Below are 16,769 nucleotides of genomic sequence, written 5' to 3' on the forward strand. Positions count from 1 at the left end.
AGTCCCAGCAGTTGCAAGCGTTAGATACCAGCCAAACTCATGCTGCCTATGTGTACAAGTGCAGCCCATTGTACAAGAGCCAGAGAGAAGCTGGAAGAATAAAGTTGACCAGGATTTTAGAAGTATGTGCTCGGCTGCTGTGGAAGCAATACCCATGACAGTGTGTGCAGTAGTACCCTGTGAAATAGGACACATCACTCTCAACCAGTGCACTATTTACCCACCCACATCCCTAAAACCCAGCGTGGTACCTGTTTGATAGATTTGCTCTTTGTCAGACTGGTACTGCCTTTGCTGAAACTTGTATTAGCTTTGGACAGGCTGGTATTGCCCTTGGACATACTGCTACTAACACCTGACTGCTGTAAATAAGCCACAGAAAAGGCTTTGTTGTTAGACAGCTATTTACCATTCCAAACCTTTCCATGTGTTCACAGCAAAGGAATTAACTCCAGCATCAGAGCTTTGACATAATATAAATAATCAACTTAGGCAAACCTACAACATCCTTCAAGGTTTGTTCCATTCATTCCTGCCATGAACCTGGACCTACATCAAATACTCTTGCTGCAGCATGAGCATAGATAATGGAGGCAATGGGACTGTATTTGGGAGTTTTTAGTTATACACATAGGACAAACTTGAAAATTAATAGCAAAAACACCACTAACACAAACCAGAAAAAACCTAACCACAAATTCAAGTTAATCAGTTGAGATTATGATGCTTTTAAGCATCTTCCTTCCCTTTTTGCACTGGTGACTAGAAATGTTTTATCCTTCATATTTTAAAGCAGAGATGAATTTCTCTTGATACGCAGGTTCAAAATTACTGTTCAAAGTGTAACACTGGAATTGCAATTGTAAGAACGAATCCTCAACAATCAAGGGGGCCAAGTGGATTTAGAGTAGACTCAGCTGCTTACAAGACTACATTTTTGACAACAGACTCTATGGCAACACTTGTCATTTCAGAACTCAAGATAAGCATAAACATTTTCAGTAAAAGCAGTCCCTAGCAAGGGCTGTACTCTTTCACCTGTAATACATTAATGAATTACAGGTATTCACTTCACAGAACTGATTTTATAACCAAAAGAAATTAGCATACCTTAGCTTTGGAGGAAGCTCCTCCTGCTTTTGCTCTTTTGGGATCAGGTTTGGATTCTGCAGAACTGGACCCTGAATCTTCAGCCAATGCTGGAAAAACAAGACCCATTTCAAATAACCAACAAGACCATTTTAGGTGAGCACAGTTTTTCATTCTTAGAACACAGAAGATAAACTGTTCATGGATACAATTTGCTTATCACATAAAGGTCTGAGGATTTTAGACACGTAAAAAGTTCCTTAAATTCCATGTTAGTATGTGAAGTTCTAAGAATTAAGACATTAGCAGATTTATTACCAAAATGATTTAAAATGCACACATATACACTTGTGCTGGTGTGTGTGTTTGTACCTAATGCCTAGAGCTGTGTTTATACCAGTTTGAGCAGGCAAGTTAGCCCCACCAGAGATAAGGCAGGACTGCTTCTTCAAATCGTCTGTCCCCTAAACCTGCTACCCTGGTACCCTCTAGTTGTGTCAGCACCAGCATTCTGGTAGTCCCACAGTAAATGTTTGAAATGTTATGTTAGAATCAGATTATTACAGAAAAATCAAAAACCAAAACCAAGCCCCAAGCCCTCTAGTCCATGGGTTTTAGCTTCAATACTAAGCTGATATTTCCAAAGAGCAGCTGACAGATGGTTGTGTGGAAAGTTAAAAACCCTCCTACACTGGAATCTGACTCAACTGCAAGTAAGACCAGAACTGCAGACAGTACTGCCTAGGTTACACAGCTATTTGTAACCATAACTATGGTGAATTCATAACTATGCTGAGTTCTCCTAAGTGTGTATCTTCCTCTGGCACGTCACATCAAAAAGCTTCAAAACCCACCCTGTTCTCAGTCATGTCCCAGAACATAAGAGAAGTTACCTGATGCAGGTTGGAATTTGGCTGGAGCTGCACCCCCTGCCCCTCTGCAAGATGCCTTAGCAGGAGCAGCTGGTTTGGCTGGCATGTTGGCTTTGGCTTTCTCAAGCATGGCCAGTACCTGGTCTTTGGAAGTTGGCTAGAGAACAACAAGAGGAGAAAAACAAAGTGATGAATTTGCAAAGGTTAGTGAGAGTGATTACTAATACATGCCACAGACAAGGAAAATTACAGTAGTGTGAAACAAGCTATTTTCTGTTTAGCATCTTCCAGGACCTTTAACCTTAATATATCAATGTTTTCAGATATTTCTGGTCTGAGAAACCATTAAGATCCATTAAGTCTCTTTTGCAAGACCTATGGGAAACAGATGAACCAGCAACCAGTTCTAGTTGAGCAGTCCTACAACATTAATGGAATGCCCCAACAGTGATTCAGTACTCAAGGGTTCATAAGACACACCAAATTGCTAAAAACCACCCTAAAGCATGTGTTCAAAGGTATGGAGTTGATCAGTAACTGGTATGAAAACTACCTGCAGATAGGCATTTTTGGGAAAAAACAGAATGAATAAATGTCAAGCTCCTGAAGTGACAAACCTGGAGTTGTGGCAGCAGTCTTTCTGAAGCAGAGAAAGCTCCAACTCACAGCCTCCTGCCACTATTTTTAGCCTCCCCACAGAAAATAATCAATGCAGACAAGCTTACATGACTCAAGACAGCATATCATAAGACTGTGAATGTGACTTAATATCCATTCAATTCAAGGTCCCATTTAATCTTAGTGACAAAAATACCTTCAGCTTGCTAGTGGCTTTTGCCATCTTCTCAAAGCCAAGGTGCATCATGAAGAAAGGCAGGGCATCCTGAGCTTTTTTACGCACGTCCCCATTTCGATCTTCGAGGCAGGAATACAGGTGAGGCACACACAAGAGTAGATCAGAAGGAACAGAGCGGAGGGTAGGCAACTTCTCAGCCAGCCAACCAAGAAGCTGAAAGGAAGTTTTAGTTTAAAAGCTTTGGAAGCAGCACTCCCAGTGTGCTGTCAAGGCCACCAGAGCCTGAATAGTAATCCTTCGGATAGCTTGAAGCAGGAAAAAACCCCACTCCAACCTTTGTTCAGACAAATATTCTTAACCAACATCAACTTTCATGTCAGCAATAAAAGGATTAAAAATTAAGTACAATATGTTAATACACAGCTATCTTCAGATTTGGAGCCTGGTCTCTTAAGGCTGCACAGATTGTTTCTTCCTTTTGAAAAGTACATCAGAATTTCAGCTGTACTTTATCAGCATCAAACATATTAATGCCTCCAGTTTTGGTCTCCGTTACCATGTGGTTAATTTGAGGGAAAACACACTAGCTCTTAAAATATTCATCAGAACAGGTGAAAGTTTCATTTCAGAGGCATTGGGAATTGCATGACAGCTACCATGCAGGAAGAAACCTTGTGATTAGCCTTTTGAGGTCTAAAATTTATGTCAGTATGAGGACACAGTCACCTGTTTACTCATATAATGGCAGCATCGTGTCACTTCAGCCTGCATAGATAAACACAGTCCATAGCAAGTAAGGTTATTTTCCTTAGACACACATAAGTTTATTTAACAGAAGCCTACCTCTTGTCTTAGGAAAGGATTTTCCTTTTTGAGCTCCTCGGACAGGTCTTCCCCTTCCAACCACTCTTTCATGCCCGTTTGTTCAGCCCACGCGTTCACAGTTGCCAGTGCAGCAGCACGAACGTTATTCTGCAGCAAGAAAAAGGTTTAAGAAGAATAATCCTAAAGAGGGGTCAGAAGATTACAACAGAAGAGGCAGCACCTTCACATCCTTCCCACAAAGGAAAAAGCTTCTACATCACTGGCTTTGAAATCTTGTTTTATTCGCTGCCTGAGAGGCCTGAAGTTCAGAAGAATTTAGTTTTAATGATGGTATCAGCTGCAGAAATCACCAAATTTAACACTTATACTTACCTATTATTATTTTTAAGAAGTTTAATAAAGAGGGACAAAGGGTATCTTAAAAAGCACTTCACTTCTGCTACCATCTCCTAACTCTCAACCAAGCTAAAGAATATAGTCAGTGATTTATGTAGTGCTTAAAATAGGTTTAGCACATTCATAAACAAAGGCAAGTGTGTTATGGAGCCTATTATTAGGGTACTCTTACTTAAGACACACAAGCAAAAAGTCAAATCAGGAGCAGGGGTGCCCCCTCTAACTCCTATTGATTTCCATCTTTAGTGGTTTTTTTTTCCCAAGGAAAATTTGGAACAGCAGCCTTTTTTGAAATTATGAGAAGTCAGATGGAATACTTAATACTGGTTGGACTTGATGATCTTAAAGGTCTTCTCCAAGCAAGTTGATTCTATGATTAATAACCACAGTGCTTCAAAATATTACCAGTACAGACAGATATGACTCCATACATATGACTCTCTCCTGTGGGCTGAATTTCTGAGGCAAGCTGATCATGCAAGAGAGACTCACTTCGCTTTAATACGGATTAATTCTAAAGGCAGAGGTAACATCCAGGCATGCCTAAACAAGAAGCAGCCTCCTTGCCCAATTGCTTCAAATAGCTCTTTCCCATGGTCCTAAGCTTTGATTTTGACACAACATCTTGACAAGCTCAACAATGACAGCTTCAGTGGCAGTTTTGAGTGTCCTGTTTCTACCTACAGGCCTCCCACACAGCGACAAAGACAAGAATGTACACTGGAATCCATGCTAATATGCTAAAAGAACAGAAGTTCCACAAGCAACTTGCAAACCTGATTAGCATCTAATGTAGTATATTTAGAAGCGTGTATAAAATCACCACATCTCATTTAAAAGCTAAATTATGCCACAGACTGGGTTTATTTACAAGCAGGAGAATACATCCTGAGCAGAATATATTTTCAGACAGACATTCATATTTGGGTAATAAGTTCTCATTTAGGCAAGAACCTTTCAAAGACATTTTTAAGATTCCAAAGAAGTTTCAACTGCCATCCACATCCGCCTCTCAAAAGCAAGTCCAAACAGCAATAGTTATTCTCAAGCATAGCTCAGTGAGTGGCAAAAAGCAAAGTGAATTTGTTGAGTTCCTACCTTACTGTCTCCTAGGACCGTAATGACAGGAATGCCCAGATTTTTCACATGCTGTTTGATATTGGGGCCCATTGCTGTTGCCAGCTGCTGAAGAATGCTCAGTGTTTGTTGCACCTGCACAGAAACAAAAAGGCTTTGAATAAAATACTCCAGAACTCCAAGTTACATGGGGAAAAGTAACACTGCTGTATAGGTAGGCTTTTACTTTGGAATGCCTGCTCAATGGTTATCTATGCCACACTTCAAACTCACCACACAAGTAGATAACTTCTATTTAGATATTTCTAAATTATTTCTATAGTCTAAGTAAAATAAAATTCAACTAAAAATATCTTCAAACAAGGGACACCTTTGTCACAAGCAGAGCAATTATTTAAGCTTGGTTGGTTGGTTTGGGGTTTTTTAGGCCTTTTTAACACAAAGCAAAGACAAAGGCAAGTATTTTATAAATAGATACAGAATGATCAAGAAAGACACAGTTCATTGGTTTCCAACTGTTGATTTCATGACATTGTAAAAGACTGAGTAATAAGCAGGATTCAGAAGTCATGAATAGTTATAGTTTTTAAGTTCAAAGCTGGAAACAGCTGAAATAGCTGATTTTGAATAACATACCAAGATTTTATTGGAGTCATTGAGACGACCCTTCAAAGCAGCTGGAAGTTCTCCTATGTTTGGTTGTATGAACTTAGCATCATTTATTATGCTTGTCACTTCATCTAGACCTTCCTTTCTGATCTTCCAGTTCTTGTCCCCAATCTTAGACACCAGTTCAGCTGTGATCTTTTCGCTGCAAGAGAAAAAAAAAAGGTAAAAAGCCCATTTTCTTACTTTTAGTGTCTTGTAGTATTGTAGTGCTTTAACACTACAGATCGCTGCTGAGAAAGTGTTTATAAACAAAGACTTTTGAATTGCAATGGAAGCATGTCTTCAGCTTGTAGAATCCAAACTTACCCAATATCTGTTCTTGGCAAGAGATCCACAACATCATTCCCAACGTCTTCCTGTTCCTCTTCTTCACCATCATCCCCACCTCCTGCCACACTATTCCTGGAAATGCCACGAGTTGGGGCTGGTGCTGTCTGCCCTTGCATCTGCAAGCAACACAAATCAGAAACAGCTGTTTTACAGTATTTGACATTAAAAATGAAAACACTTGCATGATATGAATGTGCTGTCTCAGGGTAACAGGCTTTTAAACGTTCTGCTGTTCAAACAAAACCAGAAACTTGAAGTTTGCCATGAGAAAAGTGACCACTGGCATAGCCAGACAGAGCGAGTTTGCAGCTGCTTTGGTGAGATGTCTTAAGAAATCTGGTTCACTTACAAAAACACAGGTTAGACCACAATATTACTACAGATCTCAGCTACTGAAGTTTCCAAGTTGTTTTAGTGATACTTAGTATTAAGAGAGCTACACATTGTACCTTCTCAAATTCTGCATCTATCTGGGAGAGAAGAGCTGGCTTCTCATCCTCAAAGAACATTCGCAAAGGAGGTCCCACATAAAGATACATGACTCCCAGCAGGGTAATGGCAGAAGTCCTTACAGCCTGCAAAGCGAGGATAAAAGCACTCAGTCTTCAAATTCAGGATTGATAATAATTCAGGTTTAGAATTCTGAATGTACTTACTGGGTTAGTTGCAGCAAGAGCTGTCTTCACATTACTGATGAAAGCTTTAACATTCAGTCTATGGGAAAAAGATATCCCCCATAAGTAAAGCACACAGAAAGCACCATAAAGAATGGGATCGTAACTTAAAGAGAACAATGTGCTGAGAACAGATTCATACAACTAACCCACAAGCAGAAAATTTGCACTTAAGTAATATCACAGGTTCCATGCAGATGGTTGCTATATAAATAGCTACTGAAAAAGATCAGTTTGGAGATCAGCCTAGTACAAAAATCAATTCAATAAATGTAATTTATACCAAAGGCTGCTATTATGACAGCAGGAAAGTTTCTATAAAATACAGTGATCCACCTAGGTTTGAGGTGTATTCACATAGAAGAGGAACAGCAGACATGCAATATCAGAGCTCCTTACCCAGCACACTCCTATAGTATATAAAGTAACAAAAATGCTCTTCAGAGAAGGTTGAGTGATGAGTAAAGCACCTCATAGTAACAGCATCTTATCCTTACACATTTAAAGCTAGAAGAGCACTCGACAGAGTGAGAGTAAGAAACAAGAGTTCAGCTGCACTTGCAGCCACCCTCTTCAGGCCAATTCTACTGAGAACAGATTCTTAGTCCTAGCTTAGAAACATTTTCATTCCAGTTTCTCTTAGCAGTTTACTTAAAAGACGTACCCAGAAAAGCCAAACTCTTTAATTGCATTTGAAAGCCAGTTCAAGGTTTCTGACTGGTTTTTAGGATTCTTTTGAGAGAAAGCCGTAGCCACAACCTGTAACAGAAGACAGTTCAGTAAATTTTCACTGGCAAACCAAGTAACAAAGCACTGTAGTAAAGGAGTGAAGACATCTGCAAAAAAACACAGGACACTGCAAATAAACAGAAGCATACAAGGAAAAATGTGTTGTGTCACTGTAGCAGAACACAACTGCAGGTGAAGCTAAACAGAAATTCCTGTAGTACTTCAAGGCAGCCAGAGATACCTTCATTATGGAGGCGTGCCTGTTTTAGCAGTATTCCAGCAAAACACTTATTTACTACTTGTTACTTCCTCTTTTGGAAGAACTTGTATTTATCTTCTGCCTTAGGTGGTATTTTGAGAGCAAGCCAATCGCTTCCACGCAACAGAGAAAAATCAAAGATTTAGGATTTACTACTCACACTGAAAGAACACCCCACATATTTCTGGCTTTATTTACTGTAGTAATACCTTTGCTGCTCACTCACCTGCTCAGCAGTCCATGGCAACTGACACGCCTCTGCTATTGCTGTCATAGCTTCTTTTGCATTACTCCCACATTTCACATCACCAACCTTGTCCACAAGGCCATCCAGCACAACCTGGGCTGAAGTTTTGGAGAAGTTTCCTTTCTGTGCAATCAATGCAACTATATGCAGCTTCATCTGCATCACCTGGAATGACCATAACAGCAAGGAAGTTAATAATGCCTTTGTGTATTTTACACCAAGGTTTGTGTTCTATATATTTATATATATATATAAAAATATATGTATTGTGTATACACACAGACATTTGTTTACCCACACAAATGTATATATACACTTGAAAACAGAATTGGTTCACACAAACATTTATGTATACAAATACATATTTTTATACACACACTTGGATATTTACAGTTTTGCGTGATTACACACAAATTGTGTCTATACACATACTTATTTTTATATATGTATATATATATAATCAATAATACTGGGTAGCCATTATCTATATTTAGAACTTAGATATACATATACCTGCACCCCTGTATAGACATACATCTACATCTAGCTATCTTCAAACATCTCTAAGTCTCAGCCATGAACAGATATCAAATCTAATTTCAGAATTCATATTCTCATTGACTATAAAATACAACTGTGGTCATGGTGCTGGGACTGTCATCGCCAACATAATAAATGCACTTACAGCATTTTAGCTAGAAGCACAGCTTACATTAAGTACAAATACAGACCGTTAATTACTGAAGGATAATGTATTACCTGAAAATTTGTTTCCTTCCAACCAGGTTTCTTGGCCAGCATTCTTACCAGTGCTTGGCAAGGCATTTCACTTCTCTCCATAAGCTCAACAGCCTAAAGGATAAACATTAAATTAGCCAGTGGGTCACAAGTGATACAAAACCCAAACCACCCAGTTATCCCAACTGCCCTGTAAATGTTTTCTTAATACTGACCTAAGTTGCAGAAATACTCAGCAAAAGAACTGACCTGAAAAGCCTTACTGCAAGACCCTCTTTCACAAACAGCCCATTCTACAGGTAGTGAGACAAGATCTGAACTATAGCATTCATACTGCTATACTCTGTGTTCTTTAACAAGACCGTAAAACCACTGTTCACCATTCCAGCCCTGTGAATAGCACAAACTAAAAACCAAAGCAACCCAACAAAAAGAACATCTACCCCCCCAAAAAAGCCCTATATTGTGCTCCTTTCACGTCAGAATGCTGATTACATGACAAAGCTTTAACGTCATCTAAATTACTGTTTTACTTATTATTAGGCTTATCCATTCCACTGAAACTGAAACTTCTTTACATTTGAGTAAAGCTGGCTTCCGCAGCAGCATTTCGCTGCAGCCAATCACCTTTTCCATTAATATATATGAACTTATTTGTACATCTACAGTCGATGCCTCTTGTGAACTCTCAAAGGCCTTATGATGGGAAGAATAGGCCATGGGAAGAAAGCCAGGCTTCACACTGAGTAACACACGATACTTTTTTGTTTGTGACTACATGAAGCACTCACCACCAGCTGTGAAGACTGCAGGTATTGTACCTTCAAACATCAACTATTTGCCAATTGAATTTTTAGCAATATAATCAATTGCTGCCTAACATGCAATCAGCAGGGACTTACTTGCAGCTAGTCTTGCCCAGTCACTGCAAAACATTTTGTTTAAACCTAGCTGTCTTTGAGACTAAGCTTTTGAACTACTTGGTGTTTAAACAACCCCCATCATGCATTCTCAATCCACATACAAATATTTTTGACAAAAGCATAACTATCTACATTAAAATCAAATACTTCACTGTTATGGAGTAAGAGCTAACTTTAAACATGTAAGCCATTTGTCTTTTGCAAGTATTGTTTAATCCCTCTGAATTGCTGACATCACTACTCCCTTTCCCTACTTGCCTCTCTTCTTATCCACTGATACACTTACCTTCTGAAACTCCTCCATGCAGGCAAGCCTCTCTTTCCAGTTACCACTGTCTAACTGCTGGATACAAGAAGCTGGAAGAACAGCAGCAGCTTTTTCTTCACATACTTCTATCTGCAGACAGATCAGAACAATGTCAGCATGCCACAGTATCCCTGCAGAGGGCAGCAGCCTTAAGGACAGGTAATATACTGCAATGACTCTTGCACTGTGCTGTATTTAGAAAACATAAGAAGTTTTCTGTTGCAGGTTTAAATATTTTATATGGTTTGTATATCTAGTTTTTACAGGACTTTAGGAAGTATATAGTTTATATATGAGCTATAGTTTAGCATATATAGTTTCTATATGAATTTAGGAAAATATATGAATTTAAGAAGCTGCTAAATTGTACTGCAACAGAAAAGTAATCCCCAAAAAGTACAGTATGCTGTGCAGACAGTAAACAATACTCAAGTAGCCACTATCTACTTATAGAATCAAGCAGAGGACACCTAAAATGTGCAAGAACTCTGAACTCATAGCAATGAATCACTAGTCGATGAGGGTGGATGGGAGAAGACCCATCTTTTGCATCCATTTCAGCAAAATGAAGAATTAATGTTTTTTAGTATATGAAAAGTGATTAAAACTACCCTTGTTTCACAGGCATCTACACCACATTGAGGAAGCACATAATCATTTTCCACTGTATAACTAGCAATATAAATTGGATACATAATGGAAAGCATTAATTCTAAGCAACACTCCAGAGGTAAGTGACAGTCAAGAAAACTTGCAGATAAATCTGGCCTAGCTCTAAACTCTGTTAGTGTTTGAGCTTATTTTACCTAGTTCCCTACCAAGAAGATAGGCAGATGCTCAGTTATCATGCAGAAATCAATCATTTTCTTGAAGCATAACTTATTATGAGCAGCATGGAATAAACTTGCATTAGCTCACTGAATTACTACTGTACACTAATTCAGATTTCAATGTAAACTCCAGAATATTTTAATAAAGCTTTTAATAGCAAATACCTTCAGCAAATCATGCATCCTAAAGTATTCATATCATTACCTTGTTCATCTGTTCCTAGTTCAGGAACAACATGACATACCCTACTATACTAGCATGATTGTTTACTGTCTTAACAGCCTGGTACCAACAGCAGCCTGAAGAACAAGTGTATTTACTAGAAAATAGGAGCATCCATTTTACCAGTTAGGAATGCCATTTATTTAGATATACTTTTTGCCCTTGTCCTAACAAAAAACCACCCAACTTCAGTGAAAGATCTGTATCTGAATACCTGTAGTATCTGAAGACCTGGTTAACCAAAGCTACTTAGAGAGAGGACTTCGTATCTCATGGAATTAGCAGAGTACTCACCGAGAGCTCCGATTCAAATATTTCTTTGGTCTCAGGACCCTTCTTGCCTTTAGCCCCAGCACCTCCCACACCTGCAGCACCTGCTGGTTTGCCTTTCTTGGGTGGGCCCCCAGACTAGAAAGGAAATGGACAAGTTAGCCAAGACCAAACAGGTCTCTAGTTCATCAGATACCAAAAGAACAGATGTTTTTCCCCACACTTCTACATTCTAATGTCAAAAAATACTTCTCTCTCTAGTACCATTACAGCTGCAAAGAAAGTTTTTTGCTAGAGCTAATTGAATTCATATGTTGCTTTCAGACTACTAGGTTTTATAAAGCACATATAGCACAGGGACAGACAAGACAACGAAAGATGAAAAGGGAAAGAACTTATTTGTGAAGGTTCAGAAAGTAATTAAGTCATTTTTATATTCTCCTATGGATAATGATTCAGTATTAAGCTTGCAACTGGTATTTCTCTTCCAGGCTACCAGTATCAATAGGTTAAGAAAGTAAGATCCACTATTTACTTTCAGGTTTCCCACCTGGAGAAACAGGGCATTAGAGACCATCTACAGTGCTATTTAGGTATATTTAAAAAATGCAAATAATCATTTGAAAGTAATACAGGCTAATGTTTCTAATTATTTATGGTAATAAACTACAAACAACACTGAAGAGAATGCTCAACACTAGTAACCTTGCTAGTTAAAATAAGAGACATTCACTTCAGACAAATACTACTATTGCCACAGAGCACACTAACATAGCATCATCTACAGCTTCTCTGGAAGCTGGAGCTTCCTTTGGTCCCTCACTATTTCCATATAAAAATCTGGTATTGAGACATAACAAGACAGTTTGTATCATTAAAAACTGAGATTTCATCAAGTACATATTCTTGGAAAGTCCCAGATTCTTTCTATTGTTGGGCTCACCTACTCCTACAGAATGACAGCAATTCCTCAGTGAAAGATGTTCAACAGGCTACCTTTGATCATTGATAAATAACAGACAACTGCGATAGTCAGACAATCTATCTTGGCAATCTCTTACCTTCACAGCAGGTGCTTTTTTCTGTGGTCCTGGTTTGGTTGCTGCATCTTTTGTTTCTTTATCTCCACCAGACCCTGAAAGAGCAGGGGTCTTTCCACTAACAGGCTTGCCTTCTTTTTTCTCAGCAGCTCCTCCTGTCTTTTTCTCATAAACCAGTTCTACTTTCTCAGCACATTCGTTAATCTGACAAGCAATTATGAAATAAAAAGGGAAAAAGAAGGGAGAAAAAAAGGGAAAAGCTATTTAGCTACCACCACTGGATGTACAGCTATCTTTCAACAGCAGTGTTTCAAACTTAAAACTGTTCATGTTTTCTCCAGAGTAGTCATTTACTTAATATTTGTTATCCTGTGTTTGTTACAGTAGTCACGTTAAACAGTCAATAGCATCAGCCATCATTGTGTTACTAGAATCATTTTCCTAATTAAAAACTAAGCGCATTTATATGCATAGAAAGCACTGACAACCCCCTCCCAACAGTTACAGATGCTCTACAGACTAATTCTTTGCAAGTTCCATTATAAAAATCATCATTCAGTCAACAAACCTGTCAGCACATGCAAAAGCATGAAAACTTTGTGGTTGGAAAGTAAGTCTTTAATACCAAATCCTATCTAGTAATATATAATTAGACCACAGGGTTGTGCCATAAAACCCTAAACATTTTATTTCAGGCAGAGAAAGTGTTCAAAAGCAAGCAAAACCCCACAAGCACCACCAACAAAACCCAAAAGAAACCTCCAAAAACCACACCCAAACCAAACCTCACAACCCACCTCACGGATAACACAGCCTTGGAACCAAAGAGATTCTTTACGTAAGAATGAAAAGGTGCAAGGTTAACAGACGAATGCATTTTAGGTAGTGGAAGTCAAGAGATTCTTGATAATCTCACAAGAAAGATTTTCAGATTCCCTGTAACATCAGTAATTTCAAAGTAAAGAAATTTTCAAAACCCTGTGCTCAAAGTCATCACCTGCAGCACTCTCTTTGGTCTTCTCTAGCCTAACATGCATCTTAAATGGATAATGGGAGCATTTGTCACAACATTTATGATAAACTTACCCGATCAAGCTTTAGTTTGTCTACATCTGCTAGAAAAGGATTCACAGCTTTCTCTCCAGCCACTTTCAAGGCAGTGCCTAATGCTTCAAACCCAGCATCTCTTACTTCAGGAGCAGAATCATTGATATGCTGCAGAGAAAGACAACTCATATCTAAACAGATTCACTTCAACTCATATCTAAACAGATTCACTTCAACTCATATCTAAACAGATTCTTAAATCAAACTTCTGCATAAATCCCCTACCTTTTTTAAGGCCAATATCTACAGGATAATCCACTGCAGAAAAGGTTGGTTTTCAATTCTGTTTTCCTATGTACTGATCAAATCTACTATTTCTCAGATACAGCCAGTTTCTCATCTTTGGATCTTTCACAGCATAAGGAAAGGGTGACCATTCAAGCTTTAATACATACTGCCACACTCTTAAAGTTCACAAGGAGTTCAAAGTTCTGCAACCCTGTTCAAATCTTTATTTTTGAAGCCAGGGATATTTCCCATAACAAAGAAAGGGCTATTTGCAATGAGAAAAAAGTATTCATTTTATTGTTTACATTGATAAATGCTTTAAAGTAGTGGCACTATAGGAATCAATGATGGCTCTTTTATTCATGGCAGAAGACATGCAGCATTCCAGCAATAGCTTGCTACAGATGTCTGTAAGGAGTGGCACAGTACCCAGAAGTTTAATAGTTGCAAATTACTGCCTTAATCTATTATAATAATTGGTGAGCTTTCAGTTTCAGAGAAGCCAACTAAAGAGACTAAACTGTTCCCATGCATCTTGAGTTTGTCATCAGTCAAAACTGACTGATGGCTACACAGCACACAAGAACTCCTTAGTCCTTGGATCACCAGAAAGGTCTTTCTCCCAGAATCCAATGCTTCACAGCATCAGTGCTTGAATCAATGACACAAGTACCAACTCCTCCTGCTTTACCTTCAGAAGTGCAGCACAGAAAGGTTTTAACAGGCTTTTTGGTAGAGTAGAAGGTGTGCAGTGGCGGAAGCTTCTCGCAATGAAGAGCGATGTTTGTTGCTTAATTGTTGGGTTTTTGTTGTCCATCACTGCCAACACATCTTCACTTATGTTCTGCAACGTGGTCTGCAGAGTTAGATAAAGATAATTTCAATAAAGTAAGAAAAACAAATAAAAAACAGAGACCAATTCTCAGACAATGGAGAAATGGGAATTGTGACTATTACTTACTGTAAGAAAGATTGCATCAATGGCCTCCTGCAGTGCCTGCACTACCTGAGGCTTCTTCTCTTTAAATTTCTCCAGGATTGTTGGAACAACCTACAGAAAAGGTAAGAAAGTCAATCCACTCTTTACTAATATAACCAGGAAGCCTGATAATCTGCTCCCTGGTATTTTGCAAAGAAGCAAATAATGCAGACATCACTGCTGCACCCTCCAGGAGTACAAAACAGCAATATGAACTAGTTTATTCCAGCTGATCTCCAATATTAGATTAATTCCAGCCAATCTATTAAAAATATAGATTTTTGAGCAATTTCATAGCCAAGCTAAACAAAAGGCAGATATACAAGTTCACAGAATTCCAGATGAATACTCTGGTTCTATTGGTCCAGAACACAGAGCAATAAAGGAAAAATCGTACTGTAAAAAATCCAAGAAGGTATATAACCTGTTCCCTCTTCCCCAGCTTCCTGACAGCACTCAGCATGGCTCACTAAGAAGCCCTCATTTGACTTTCCTTTTGACACAGCCCTGAGCTGTGCCTGGGATTCCAAGGTCCTACACCTGCATAAGGGCAATCCCAGGCACAGCTACAGTTTGGGCAAAGAGATTCAGAGCAGCCCTCCAGAGAAGGACTTGGTGTTGGTCAATAAGAAATTTAACATGAGCCGGCAGTGTGCGCTCGCAGCCCAGAAAGCAACCGTATCCTGGGCTGCATCAAAAGGAGCATTGACCAGCAGGGCGAAGGAGGTGATCCTGCCCCTCTACTCTGCTCTCGTGAGACCTCACTTGGAGCATTGTGTGCAGTTCTGGTGTCCTCAACATAAAAAGGACATGGAACTGTTGGAACAAGTCCAGAGGAGGCCATGAGGATGATCAGGGACTGGAGCACCTCCTGTATGGAGACAGGCTGAGAAAGTTGGGGCTGTTCAGCCTGGAGAAGAGAAGGCTGCGTGGAGACCTCAGAGCAGCCTTCCAATATCTGAAGGGGGCCTATAAGGATGCTGGGGAGGGACTCTTCATTAGGGACTGCAGTGATAGGACATGGGGTAATGGGTTAAAACAGGAAGTTCAGATCGGATATAAGGAGGAAGTTCTTTACTGTGAGGGTGGTGAGGCACTGGAATGGGTTGCCCAGGGAAGCTGTGAATGCTCCATCCCTGGCGGTGTTCAAGGCCAGGTTGGACAGAGCCTTGGGTGCCATGGTTTAGTGTGAGGTGTCGCTGCCCATGGCAGGGGGGTTGTAACTGGATGATCTTAAGGTCCTTTCCAACCCTAACTATTCCATGATTCTATGACCCACAGCTGACAAGACCATGGTTCTAAAGCACCTCTATGCTCCCTGGAGCAATATATTTCAGATGTATTGCCTTGAAAAAGCGCAAGCTGACACTGAACTCTGCCATACTGGAATTTTACAGCAATTTATACCCAATCTAGCTGCTCAGCTAATAAAATAGAGGTAAAATAATCAGCAGACATTCTTATGTGGCAGTAATATTTGCAGCTCCATTTCAGTATGGGCTTTGTAACAGTACAAACTTCTGTCAGTGAGCCAGAAGCATGCAGAGCTTTTAACTGTGGAAAGCAGGCCACTGTCAACATTTTCATAAACGTAATGCAGGTCAGTTTGGAAGTAGTCTGATACTTACAGAAGTTAAAGCTCTTGCATAATACAAAATAGCTTTTTCCACACATCTACAGACAGTGACTGGGAGACCCCAACCCCTTGTGACACACAGTGACTTAGGCTCAGCTGGTAACCTTTGCTGGGCCACAACTTGTAAATTCCTTGCACACAAAAACTTTAGCACTAAACACCCCTTCAGTTAACGCAGAACACCACCATACAGACCCTCATACATGTTACTGCAGGTGCTAGACAGCCCTAAAGCCTACAGAGAACAAGTCAGAGGAAGGAGATATTTAAAATCATTAAGTGTGTTTTGGAAAATATTGACAGCTAGAATGAGCGGGGCTTTTTTTAACATGGAAGTTAGAAGCCATGTCCTATGTGAGAGAAGGAAGGAAGGAAAATCAGTTCAAGGCTCCAAAGGCAGTCAGCAGAGGTGAAGTTGGGCCACATGCACTCAATTACAGTGAGTAGTATGATTCTGTGCTTGATTTCATTATTCTTGTATTAATATCGACTATAGACTAACATTACTTTCCTATATTTAACTAA

At 39.4% G+C, this 16,769-nt stretch overlaps 1 protein-coding gene across 5 annotated transcripts in view; it reads right to left on the reverse strand.

Annotated features, from left to right (window-relative positions):
• Window positions 1–16,769, reverse strand: part of CKAP5 (cytoskeleton associated protein 5) — a 52,071-nt gene that overhangs the window by 16,700 nt on the left and 18,602 nt on the right. For all 5 annotated transcript variants that reach the window (XM_080617696.1, XM_080617693.1, XM_080617694.1 and 2 more), the window contains 18 exons: window positions 14,591–14,680; window positions 14,321–14,485; window positions 13,381–13,509; window positions 12,316–12,498; window positions 11,279–11,392; window positions 9,911–10,021; window positions 8,723–8,815; window positions 7,943–8,128; window positions 7,393–7,487; window positions 6,711–6,768; window positions 6,504–6,629; window positions 6,031–6,170; window positions 5,692–5,866; window positions 5,077–5,190; window positions 3,601–3,729; window positions 2,776–2,970; window positions 1,983–2,118; window positions 1,111–1,199 (listed from right to left, as the gene is read on the reverse strand). In XM_080617696.1, coding sequence (XP_080473822.1) covers window positions 1,111–1,199; window positions 1,983–2,118; window positions 2,776–2,970; window positions 3,601–3,729; window positions 5,077–5,190; window positions 5,692–5,866; window positions 6,031–6,170; window positions 6,504–6,629; window positions 6,711–6,768; window positions 7,393–7,487; window positions 7,943–8,128; window positions 8,723–8,815; window positions 9,911–10,021; window positions 11,279–11,392; window positions 12,316–12,498; window positions 13,381–13,509; window positions 14,321–14,485; window positions 14,591–14,680 — 2,328 coding nt within the window. The remainder of the gene's footprint in view (window positions 1–1,110; window positions 1,200–1,982; window positions 2,119–2,775; window positions 2,971–3,600; window positions 3,730–5,076; window positions 5,191–5,691; window positions 5,867–6,030; window positions 6,171–6,503; window positions 6,630–6,710; window positions 6,769–7,392; window positions 7,488–7,942; window positions 8,129–8,722; window positions 8,816–9,910; window positions 10,022–11,278; window positions 11,393–12,315; window positions 12,499–13,380; window positions 13,510–14,320; window positions 14,486–14,590; window positions 14,681–16,769) is intronic.

This window comes from Psittacula echo, assembly GCF_963264785.1.
Source record: "Psittacula echo genome assembly, chromosome: 5".
Taxonomy (NCBI): Eukaryota; Metazoa; Chordata; class Aves; order Psittaciformes; family Psittacidae; genus Psittacula; species Psittacula echo.